The 12,990-nt window shown below is 43.5% G+C and overlaps 1 protein-coding gene across 2 annotated transcripts in view; it reads left to right on the plus strand.

Moving 5' to 3' along the window:
• Positions 1–4,916: 4,916 nt before the first annotated feature.
• The window catches only part of LOC125015099 (adenylate cyclase type 6-like), a 38,444-nt gene continuing 30,370 nt past the window's right edge, over positions 4,917–12,990 (plus strand). The window contains exons 1-4 of one of the 2 annotated variants that reach the window (XM_047596764.1): positions 4,917–5,109; positions 5,305–5,532; positions 8,615–8,858; positions 8,974–9,913. In XM_047596764.1, the coding sequence (XP_047452720.1) occupies positions 8,839–8,858; positions 8,974–9,913 (960 nt within the window). In that variant the 5' untranslated portion in view covers positions 4,917–5,109; positions 5,305–5,532; positions 8,615–8,838. Of the gene's footprint in view, positions 5,533–8,614; positions 8,859–8,973; positions 9,914–12,990 lie in introns of both variants that reach the window. The other variant, XM_047596771.1, reaches the window with a different exon arrangement.

Here is a 12,990-nt window from a genome sequence, read left to right on the forward strand (position 1 = left end):
ACACTGAGCTAGATATATATTGCTCGAGTTTCTTGGAAACTAAAGAGTTAAAAGGAAAGTGAGTTGCTGTCCATTGGCTATATTTACCATTTTTGTGCTAACACATTAGCATGCCATCTTTTAAGGCCGTAATATGTAAAAAAAAAAAAAAATAATCTTTTTTTCCCCAGTTAATTTAGAAGATACTATCTTAAAACAAAGACTGTGCGATGTTGCATTAATATGTTTATTTATTTATTTATTTTTTGCTGTTAGCTAGCTGGTTGATATCTCTACGCGCGAGGATTCAGAGGTCTGCATTTGCGTTGCCCTCTTGTAACGCCACCTGTTGCTCCAACATCTGGGCTACTGGGCTGACCTACAAATGATCCAGGCCTTCTGTTCATTTCCCAGGCCGCCTCTCCAGCACTTCCACGGCCGCTGTCATTTTACATGTCTTGCCAGAATTTTGTTGTGCAACAGGTTTGGGAGAGGATTTAAATCAGCTTAACTGTCCTCACAGCCTGATACCCCAGTTTACTTTGCACTTTCTTTTATGCATGCACAATAATTCATCATTTCATGTTCCTGTGGTAGGCCTCGTTTCTGTCAAGTCCTCTAGCTTTTCTACTGATTGTCCCGGCTCATTGATGGCTATCCTGAATCACCCAGTGATTACGATGAGTGAATGAATGTGATGGTTGCCTTCTCTCACCTGCCCCTCTGTTGAAGCCTCAGACTTTTGACCTACTCTCGTTCTTGCTAAACAATGGAGACAGAAACCTTGAGATTCCGAGATTAGGGTTAACTGTATCCTGGAAAGCAGCCATTGTCCACACCTCCACAATCTCAGTATCAGACACGTACATCACAGTCGAGGACAAAAAGAAACAGCCACATGAAACATATTTGACCATCGTCCAGTTATGTGAAAGTTGGAGCATTATTCGTCTTAACTTTCCAGATCAACTCCATTCTACAACACACTTTGTTGCTGACCTCTTCAAGCACCTTTTTATTTATTTAGCTGTAAGTGTAGTGGGCAGTTTTCCCAAGCGATCTTCTATTTTACCTCTGGGCTCTCTGCTGGCTGGTCATATATTTAGTTAATGAATGAATGAACAGCGATGCGTTATATATTAACTTCTTATGGAAATTCCTGGTTTCTGCGTTTTGCAAACGTTTAAAAAACAAAATTCGCCCGTGGTTGACACACAAAAATGACTGCAATAATATAGAGCCTTTGCCTAAATAAAACCACAGGTTGGGTATAACAAAGGTAATTTCTTTATGGTGTAAGCTGCATCCTGTATATGGTGTGAACACTTTTGAGAGAATTTAGAGTTGTCCTCTAAAAGATGAATCTCTGAGCTTAAAGTAAACAGACTCTAGGACTTAGACACATTTTAAAAGACACACAGGCACAACTTTGTGGAGTTGATCATTTTTGTTTGTATAGTGCTCAGAGTTTTATTGCCTGTCAGGCTTTGTACACATGATTTTATATCATGTCCAGTTTAGTTTAGACACTGGCTATAACTTTGTTTATATAAACCAGACCCCCTTTTTGATTACTCGTTTGTTTTGCATGTTTGTGACACTTAAGTGTTTCAGACGATGAAACTAATTTAAATATTAGTCAAAGATAACACAACTAAACATGAAATACAGTTTTTAAATGAAAGTTTCAGTTATTAAAGAAAAACAAAATCCAAACCTACATGGCCCTGTGTAAAAAAAGTGATTGCCCCTGAACCCAACAGCTGTTTGGGCCGCACTGAGCAGCAACAACTGCTATCAAACATTCGTGATAACTTGGAGGGTTTTCCAGAATTAACCACATTTTTAAAGTCGTGCCACAACATACCCCTTTCACATCCAAAATCCCGGACTCAGGTCAAGACTTTGACTAGGCCACTCCAAAGTCTTCATTTAGATTGTCTCCATCCATCCAGAGGTGAACTTGCTGGTGCATTTGGGATCATTTTCCTGCTGCAGAACCCAAGTTCTCTTCAGCTTGAGGTCATGAACAGATGGCCGGATGTTCTCCTTCAGCATTTTTTGGTAGACAGCAGAATCCATGGTTCCATTCATCACAGCAAGTCTTCCAGGTCCTGAAGCAGCAAAACAGCTCCCAACCAGTTCTCTCTTTTTCTTTTGTTCTTTTTTTCTGAAATGCGTTGTTACTTTTACACCCGATGTAACGGGACACACACCTTCCACCTTCCTTTTGTCTCATCAGTCCACAGAGTATTTTCCCAAAAGTCTTGGGGATCATCAAGATGTTTTTTGGCTAAACTGAGACTAGCCTTTATGTTCTTTTTGCTCAGCCGTGGTTTTGGTCTTGGAACTCTACCATACAGGCCATTTTAGCCCAGTCTCTTTCTTATGGTGGAGTCACGAACACTGACCATAACTGAGGCAAGTGTATCCCGTAGTTCTTTGGATATTGTTGTGGGGTCTTCTGTGACCTCTTGGTTGAGTCGTTGCTAATCTCTTGGGCTCTCACTGTAGTCTCAAAGCTTTAGAAGATCTCAGTTACTTTCTTTGTCATTTATTCACAAATTTCCTTGGATGTCAGAATGATGTCTAGCTTTTTGTCTACTTCACTTTGTCAGGCAGGTCCTATCTAAATGATTTATTTATAGAGAACAGTTGTGGCATTAATCAGGCCTGGGCGTGGCTAGAGAAATTGTACTCAGGTGTGATAAACCACAGTTAAGTTATGTTTTAACAGGAGGGGCAAACACTTTTTTATACAGGGCCATGTAGGTATGGACTTCTTTCCCCTTAGATCAAATAAATAAAAACCTTCATTTTAAAACTGCATTTTGTGTTTACTTGTGTTATCTTTGTCTTATATTTAACTTTGTTTGATGATCTGAAATGTTTAAGTGTGAAAAACATGAAAAAAAAAAAAGAAATCAGGTAGGGGGCCGACTCTTTTTCACACCTTTGTATGTGGTTTCTGATGGATTTTATAGTTGTATTTAAAGACTGGATTTACATAATTTAGGTTTTAAAAGAGAATTGAAAAAGATGCAGAAACATTGCAAAGTCCTTACTTTTTCATTTAATTCAACACACAACTTAATCAGCTACAGCTTTATTTGAAGCAAGTGATTTACTTCTAATGAAATGAAATCTAATGCAACAACCTTTTAGCTAAACTAACAAACAAAAGAGTAACCAAACCTGGACACAACCCATATGATACACTTCCCCCTAGCAGGAAATTTATCCACCTTAAAGCCACTCTACTTTACATTAACACACGACCAATGTCTTTGCATAATATTACGACGCTTTTCTGTTTGCTATTTAAAACCTTTAAAGACTTATATATATATATATTGTATATATATTGTATATTTCTTATATTTTAGTTTCTTTCTTTCTTTTAAAAAAGAAATCTAACAGGTAGTTTGATATGAAAATAATGACTCACGTATACTTGTGGAATAGTAAAAAAGTCAACATGCGCTTATATTCATTTTCTATAATAATAATAATAATAATAATAATAATATGTATGTACACACACACACACAATCAAGAATAAATTTGAATATATTTCAGTTTCTTTTATTTAATTAAATTATACTTCCATTGTTCTGACAGTTTTCCACTTGCATGTATATATGTATATTACCCATAATCTTTAAACACATAAAATGCATATATGTTTATATAATCAGGGATTCACATTTATATAATGTGCTGGTGATTTTTGTCGTGACGAACCTAAAAGTGTCCTTCCCTTTTCTGTTTTTTCCCCTCACAGCTGGAGGTGTTTGACCGGCTCGCTGCAGACGCTGTTTCTCCTCTAGAGGGCGGTGCCGAGCTCCTGAAAGTGGGAATGAAAGAGTGGTGTGAGCCTGGGCTCAGCGGAGTGCGTCAAATCAGCAGAGGTTAGACAGCATCACACCGGAACTCAGGGGATGTGGACTTCAAAATGAAAGCAGAACAGAAAGAAAATAGATATAGAAGGTAAACGGTGTGCATAATCTAATACATTTTTGTTAAATAGCGACTGTTTTTTTATCATTTAGAGCAAATTTGCAGCCAACAGAACAATCAAAACCAAAATGAACCATTTTTAACTAAATAATTGAGAACCTTATCATTATTCAAAGCAGTATGTCTTCAAGCATGGGTTTCAACCAACATTAAGTAAATTAGAGCAGAGCTGGACCCCCTGATATTGGTGGCAAAGGCAAGGACCTTGAACAAACTCAGGTTCATCATGAACAATGTCCACCACCCTCTATACGACACCGTAGCCAGACAGAGAAGCTTGTTCAGTGACAGGCCGCTGTGTCTGTCCTGGCTCATGGACAGGTTGAACGCCTCCATTACTGATACTACTGTACATTATATATTCATATTATTATACAACTGAAATCTATTTAATCTGTTTCTATGCGATGAAGCAACCGGACACTGAATTTGCCATGGGATAAATAAAGTAGCCTATCTATCTATCTATCTATCTATCTATCTATCTATCTATCTATCTATCTATCTATCTATCTATCTATCTATCTATCTGTCTGTCTGTCTGTCTGTCTAACAGCACAACACACATTTTTTAATTGTGTGGTTGTGGCCCCAGGGTCCCAGGTGTTGGTGACGTTAGTGTTCACCTCCCAGAAGTGATTAACAAAACATTTTAGCATCAAAAAACACTTAATACTATGACAACAGTGTCCCAAAGTGTCCCAAAGGAGGGCGTACCAGCAGTAGGCCTACACTGGACTTCAGAGGCATTAGACACAATGTCAACAATAGCGACACTGACAGCTAGCCAGACACAGTGGTTGAATGTTGAAATCAAAATCCATTTTTGTGTGTGTGTGTGTATCGCCTTTATCGAGGACATTAGTCTTATCTTGTGCAATTAGTGTATTGATATGAATATTCAATGGCTACAGTGGTTACGAGTGGTTGCCAGGCAACCAGTCTGGACCAGGAAGTCAGTGGGCAGCCAGAGCGTGGTCCGGAACTGAGATGGACGGATTAAAAACAAAAAGAAAAAAATATATAAAACTGCTAATTAGTTAGCTTTACATGATTTTTGTTCCCATTTCACATAGACTAACCTAATCTATTGCTAGCTGCTAACAGAAGGTGAGATACGTGCATCCGACATTTTAAATGCATGGCTTCCTTGAAATTATTTTTTTTTTTGATGTTGTTGTTGTTGTTTTAATATACACCGCATCGCTTAGCTAGTATTACGTTTCTGAATTTCGCGATTGCACGTCGCAAAAGTTTTAATTTGATACACATAAGCGGAAGTGTGAACGTGTGTGTTCCTCCCAGTTTGACAGCGGTGCTTGGAGCCGAGAGGGTCAGGGGGAGGAGAGGCAAGGGAGTGGAGCGAGAAGACGACAGGAGGAGATCCACCACGGGGTGACTAATTTAACCGGACCATCCTTGGACAGTTAGGCTACAAATGGTCCTCCACCCTGGCCGCTCCGAGCCACAACCACGCCGAATCGGATTGTCTGCAGCGGTCCTGTCGGAGAACACAAACAGAAGATGATCTCGGTGAGTTCGTCTTTTTTTTTTTTTTTTTTTTTTTTTTTTAAACTGCTGCTGCTGCTGCTGGTGCTGCACACCGCAGGCCGACATATATATTATATATGTTCTCCTGTCACACACACACACACACAACCGGAGCCTCTGAGAGGCTGTTGCACCGAGCCGCCGCTGTCACCCCTCTGTCAGGGCTCCATTTCTGCCGGAGTGAATGACATAGCTGGCGACAGTCGCTGTAAGGCCTCCGCTGCTCATTGGTGGTGCCAGAAGGATACACGGTCAGTCCATGTTTTTCCACTGGCGTCTCAATAACAACATATCCGTGGTGGGGACGGAGGATGAGTTGCATCACGGTGCCTTTACGCGTTTTAGTCCGGCTGACAGTCCTGCAGGGTGTCAGCGGGATCCGCTCCGCTCCGCTCGTCCCCAGTGATCCACAGCAGCCGCAGATATTTTCATGACACAACTTTAAACATGTCCATATATATACACCGCTTTTTACAACACATGTAATGAGAGCTGGTCTCCCCGTCCGCGGTCTGATGCTGAGGAATGTGCAGCGGCAATAGCACGTTTGTTGAGTGTGTTTATGTACCCAAGACTTTGTCAATACACTCATCTTGCGGGTTATTGCTTTGCTGCAGACTGAAGGACACTGGCAGGAGAAAATAATAAATAAATAAATAAGTACATCTTAGACTGGGGGCGTTTTTTGTGTGTGTGTGTGTGTCCTAAGTTGAGCTACGGGACGCAGCGGAATGGTTTTATGGTCCCCGCTATGGTTGTCACATAGGCCGTGGTGTTATGTAACAAGAAGCCTACGCTGTTTGAATGCGGGCCCTCACACACGGCCAGGCGGCCCGTGCAAGGCATTTATACACCGGATCGCAAACACATCACACGCACCTGATTACAACAACACAATAACAATAATAATAATAATAATAATAATAATAATTGGGGGAGGGGGGGGGCATCATGCGCGTCACGCGTTCATAATTCATCACAAACGCTTGATCCGTTTGTGCGTCTGCATCCTGTGCATGAACCGGAGAGAGATGCACGCACGGCGCTCGAACGCGTCCAGCAAAGCAAAGGAACCACCGAAATAACGCTCGCTGTTCGTGGCTGCAACGCCTGTGTCAGGTTAAAAATGCCCCCCTCAGGAATCGGTCCACCTTCTCCTTCCTCGCTTCCCCACCCCTCTCCTGTCGCCAGTGTGCGTGCGTGTGTGTGGATGAGAGGGAGGGAGGGAGTGAGTGAGGGGGGGGCCGGAGAGTACAGCCAGGCACCATGCAAACACACACACACACCAAACGACTGGCAGCAGCACCGCGACGTTTGCAAATGGGTATGAGCTGGTCGACCTTGTGCAAGGGAGCGAGGGACGCAGCCGGGGAGGTGGAAGGGAGGAGGAGGAGGAGAGGAGGAGGAGGAGAGGGGAGGGGAGGTGTGTGAGTGTTTGTGCGAGTGTGTGGTGGTGGTGGTGGTGGTGGTGGTGGAGGGGTTCTCCTTGAATCTTGACGATCCACTGCTAGGGGAGGAGGGATACGGCTCATAGTCGCATAGAAGGAGAAGGCGCACGCGTGCAGGAAAGATATAGCGAGGAAATGCTATTTTTTGCTCCGGTAACACACGCATGCTGCTCTGGTGAGGATACCGGTCGAGGAGGAGGCGGCAGGAGTGTTTGTCTCTGCACTGTGGAGCTCTGTGCGTCTGGAGGCCTGGTAAGATCAGCTGGCTGCAGAGGCATATGTGGACGGTTTATAATCCAATCAGGATGAAAACGAACAGTACTTACAATGAATGATTGCACAGCCACACTGTGATTATATTTACTGTAATAGAAGTGCTGTAGGGATATTATAGTCATATCACAACAGATATAAACACAATAAAATGTGACCAGGTCAGCATAAACCCACAATTGAATATCACAGAAATGCCCACTTAAAATCCCTGGAGAACATTAGGTGGACATTTTAAGGTATTTTCTCCTGCTGCCCAGCCGCTCTTATGGGACACACCGATATATCTCTCTCAATACCTTAAGTCTAGTTATCCGTCTACACAAATCTTTTCCCACTGGCCAGCCTCAAGTCTATATGCCTCACCGTGTGGAGATCATTGGGTCTTTCGAATGTTGTGATGCTAGTCAGCAGTCCACCATAATAGTTAAACATTAATCTGACAGAAGAAGACAGAAGCCACTACATACATCAGCAACAGACAGCAAGTAACATCCACATCGTCTCAATCTGTAGCGCAAAAAAAATAAACTCTCTCATGAATGCTCTTGTGTATATTTGAAGAGTAGTGAAACCCCTTGAAAGTAAATAACATATCTCTAAACTGTGATGTTTTCAGATAAAGTTAAACTCAAAGATGATGTACTCGATGTACTGTATGTTGTGTAATCCTAAAAATGGCTCGCTCGTAATTTTCTAGACAACATTTCCTCGTCTGCTGCAGGGCCTCAGATTCTGTCATGCCGCATATACCATTACTGTTCTGACAGGGTCCTGTCGTCCAGCGGCATTTATCTGTAGTTTTCACTTGTGTTTATCATTGATTGTGATTATAAACAGAACTCAGGATTGAGTGTGTCTGTGTCTGTGGCCTGACCGACTCCAACAGGCTGTTGTGTGCTCATACCAGAGAGTGTGTTTGTGCCAGGGGGTCAAATAGTGCAAGTTCTGGTTCACCTTAAAAAACCCAGACCTAGATGCTATTTTGGGTATAATCCCCCCCCCCCCCCCCCCCCATCTCTGTTCCACAGTTTTGGAACGGACTCCTATAGTAGTCTGTCTCACTTTTCATTCGCTCTCAAGTGTGACTGGTTATGCTGAAAATTAGATTTATGTGCATTTTGATGATGAAATGATGCATTTTATTTTGGTCAATTTGTGTATGAAGGACCTTTTTTTTTTCTGACAAGCTTGGGGAATAGCTGAATGTGAGTAAGGAATGTTCATTGTAGATATAGTATTAACATTAACCACAGCCTGGAAAGACATCCGGCTGTAACGACCTCATGTGTTTGTCTTGATCTAAATTTAACCCACAACCTCTGTTTTGACTTTTCCTCTAGACCCAACAGAAGCCGTGGAGATAGGCCTGGCAGTAGAGACTGGTCTTCTTACTAACCTTGGTCTCCTATCAATGGCCCGGGGATTTGTGTGACACTTCAACGACATCCGGTCACCCCCACCCTGCTGCCCTGCAGTGTGGCTACGAAATACCCCTCCTCACTTCTTCAAAATTTTGTCCACGGGGATAAATGAGTGAACCGGCTGCAAAGGAAAGGGCTGGGACATGTACCAGAACCCCAACAGGTAAAGACATGACAGGTGGACAGAGGAGGACTTAGTGTTTGGTCCCGTCACATTGTCTCGCTCGTGTGACATGTCACCCGTCTTTGACTGAACTTTCCTCTCTTTGTTCGCGCAGAATGTCCTGGTTCAGTGGTTTCCTAGTCGCCAGAGTGGACGACCGTAAGACCGCTTGGGGGGAGCGCAATGGCAAGAAGTCCAAACGAAAGGGAGGCTCATCTCTCTGCAACCCGCGTTACATGAGTTGTCTGCGGGATCCAGATGCTATGGAGCCCCCGACCGGAGCCCCTCTCCATCAGCATCACCGTGGAGTCGTGGGCGGGGCGGTGGGAGGCGGGAGCAACTTCGGCGTCCGCTGCGGATGGCAGGAGGACCACTACGGCAAAAGGGGAGGGGCTCCCGGGGAAGGAGTGGGGCTGAAATCAGTCAACTTGGGGTTTGAGGACGGGGAGTTGAAGGGGAGGAAAGGGGGATGTAACGGAGGAAGTGGCGACATGGGCGACGAGGGGCCCAACGGGGCTGGGGGGATTGTGACGGCTGCGGACTGCTGGCTCAGGGTGGTGCGAGTATTCCAGTCAAAAAAATTCCAGTCCCGCAAACTGGAGCGCCTATACCAGCGTTACTTCTTTAGGCTGAACCAGAGCTCCTTGACCATGCTCATGGGGGTGCTCGTGATCGTGTGCGGCATCATGCTGACCTTCCACTGTGTCCACGGCGCCCCTCACGTGGCCTATTCATCAACCCTCTCAGTGGCGATGGCCCTCTTCATGGCTCTCATGGTGGTGTGCAACCGTAACGGCTTCCACCAGGACTACATGTGGATGGTCAGTTACCTGGTGATCGGAGTCCTGGTGTCAGTGCAGGTGTTCGGGGTGCTGATGGTGAAGCCGAGGAGTGCTTCAGAGGGCATCTGGTGGTCCGTGTTCTTCATCTACATCATCTACACTCTGCTGCCCGTGAGGATGAGGGCGGCGGTGCTGAGCGGAGCAGTACTGTCCATCATACATGTGGTCACGACCTGGCAAATGAACCAGGAAGACAAGTTCCTCTGGAAACAGGTAAGAGAGACTCATTGTTTGACTTCACCGTCTTCTCTTTGCTTGTTATGGTTGACCTGAACTGACACTGGCTGCGAACAAGGCAACATCTGTTTCCTCTTTATGTGATTTCACAGACACCGTGTGAGTGTCTTGTCTTGCCTGATTTCTGATTAGTTGAGTTGGTGTACAGTGTATTTAATGTCTTCAAACTCACAGGCCATAAGATGGGTCAGTCATTAAAAAATCTTGTTACAACATTTCAAATGTTATTAGACAGCAACACTGGCAGAAAAATAAGTAGTTCCTTAGTTTGGAAACAGATGTGTACACAACAGAAGTCATCTGTCATGTGCACGGGCACATACGTGTTGAATCATTCTGTTATGCTCATTATTTCTTCCGCATAAGTGCAACGGACAAAATGCGCCCATGCCTTTATTCTGTTTTAATAAAAAGGTGTAACAATGTTTTCAATATGAAGCTTATGTTCATAGGGTTAGGCAGCCTTTCAACCAGTTCATCGTGTTGACTCAACGACGGAACACGTTCCTGAAAGACATCTCTCTTAGCCAGCTGGAAGGAGACAGTGACGAAAGAAAACAAAACAGTCGAGTTCAAAGGGCACATCGAAGGTCTTTTTGTTTTACATATTCAAGCTAATCTCAACATTTAACGCACAAATATTGATTTAAGAGAGGCCAGTCTGTATGTCTTCCTGGCCTCGCAGCTAATAGCAGCTCTTCTGTGACAATTACACACTTGTGTTTGGAACGTATTTCCTTCCAAACAGGCGCTTAACATTTGAGCCTTTGCAGTGGGTTCAAGTGTAACACTTTGGTACTGTCAAAGGTGGCGTGAGGTGACATCACAGTTATCCTTTGACTTTGTTTTGGTGTTAACAATTTTTAGATTTATTTGTTTATTTTTTAAATTTTGAGCATTGTTTACTAGCCCCGCCACAGGCTGGCGACCTGTCCAGGGTGTACCCCGCCTCTCGCCTGATGACAGCTGGGATAGGCTCCAGCAACCCCCGGATAATCATTAGTACAGGACGAGATGAGACATTGTTTACTCACTTTTCGTGTCAGAACTCCCTGTTTTGTTATAACAAGACATTTGATAATCTTTTAATTGGACTTTAGTGATGAATTTTCTGACTAATGATTGACTGATTTGGCTTGACAATAACTGTCAGATTAAATGTTAATTAAAAGAGTTGCTCACCGCAGTCCTGAAACGGTGTTTACCACGGATTAGAACACCTGTTCCTGGAAAATATGCGATACACTGTAGGAATTGTTTAAATATAGAAAGTGAAAGTGATTTGACTGAACTTGGCACATACTTGCATGCCTCCATGTGTGGCTGCACCGGTGACATTTGCATGGCCGGTGAAGGGGATGGTGAACGAGCAACGCGGGCCAGCGTGTATTGTCACCAGGTTGCGTTTCTGCTTTTACATGTACTGTGGGGCTTATGGGCCTCGCGGTGCGGCGTGTTGTTTGTGCGTCATGCCAAGGACCTAGGGGCTGGCTGAAGGTCAGTGGGCTGAATGAGCCGCGCCGGCTGGGTGGCTGCATGCGTGTGTGCTGCCACTGTGTGACAGTGGGAGAATACCATGATATAAAGCAGCATCACTCAGGTCTCTGTGCTCTCACACAAGGGACTCTTTGTACTTCTCTCCAAGGGTTGGGTGATGGGGATGAGGCCAAAGTGATGGTGGTGGTGGTGGTGGTGGGGGCATTATGGTGGCTGTTTGCCTTCTGTACTGTCTCGCCTGTTTTACAACTGTCGTCTCTTCGAGGAAAAGTTGTGTAGGAAGGTCATCACGAAAAAACAGCCATTACTATAAGGTCTGCAATTGGTAAAATAGAATTTCACACGATAGCTGGATTATATAACAAATCTGTTCCCAAACAAATGAGATGTTGTCTTTTTAATAAATTAATTACTAAAATACAAGACTAGATTATGGCTTCGTGGGAACTAAGTAATTACTGTGTGCCTTGTGACATCACACATGATATACCGTGGCATAATCCATCTCACGCTCCGACATTGTTTGCCATCGTTAAGTGAATGAATGTCATGAGATAGCCGCGGCCCAACAATGCCGCTCATTTCTGAGGTCGTGTGTGTGTACTATGTGACACGGTAATACAGCGTCATCCATCACCGCTTCACGCTTACGCGCAAGTATTTCCTCTTTCTCCAATAACTCATTAACCTCACCGGGTTTCTGTCGGTGCCGATGGGTACGGATGTTTGGGAGGTTGCGTGTGAGGAATCCGTGTGTCTTTCATCAATTCTGTTTGGAGAGTTTTGCTCGATTTATGTCTGATTGCACTTAAAGCCCCTCTTGTTGTATAACAGGCTGTGGTTTATGGGTGGCTTTTAAATGGCCCTTCCAAGAAATCCTCTGTTTTCCCGTTTATTTCTGACTTTGTTTTGTGTGAGAGAGTAAAGGCTTGAAATGTGAGCGTCAGGTTTCTCATATGAAACTGTCAAAACTTGTGTAGATAGAGAAAGTAGCGTCCCCGTGGTCAGAGCACGGCGTCATGATCACTTTTGATACAAAGAAAAATGTGAGTGATAACATTTGCCAGGTTTGATGAAGCTGCCTTCTTTCCTACAGTTTATTTAGAAGCTTTTAATTTGTTACAGCTTTTGATCTTATTATTAAATTGTCTGTATATATGTATTTTGTGACCAACGAGTATCTAATTATGGCATTGGCATTCAGTTTATATAGCATGTCGCTACTTTTTATTTCTTTCTTCATTTTTATGTAGTTTATCTCATTCTGGGACCATGAACAAAAAAACATTAATCACAAGAATTACATAATATTGACATCAGTGCTTTATAATACATGTGATGGATCTACTCGCTCTGCCTATTTATTCAGAGCAGGGCTGGACAGTTTTTTTTAAAGGTGGTGCAGCAGCATTATGAATTATTTTATGCATTAAACGTGAGGTTGTATGAGGTTGCCAAGACTAATCATTTTATGCTTGTCCAGTATGGCGCAGTGGTGAGACTGAGTTGTCTAAAACTTTAAGAGCTTGTGAAGTATGTAATGGATTTTAAGCCAG

Source organism: Mugil cephalus, chromosome 1 (assembly GCF_022458985.1).
Source record: "Mugil cephalus isolate CIBA_MC_2020 chromosome 1, CIBA_Mcephalus_1.1, whole genome shotgun sequence".
Lineage (NCBI taxonomy): Eukaryota > Metazoa > Chordata > Actinopteri > Mugiliformes > Mugilidae > Mugil > Mugil cephalus.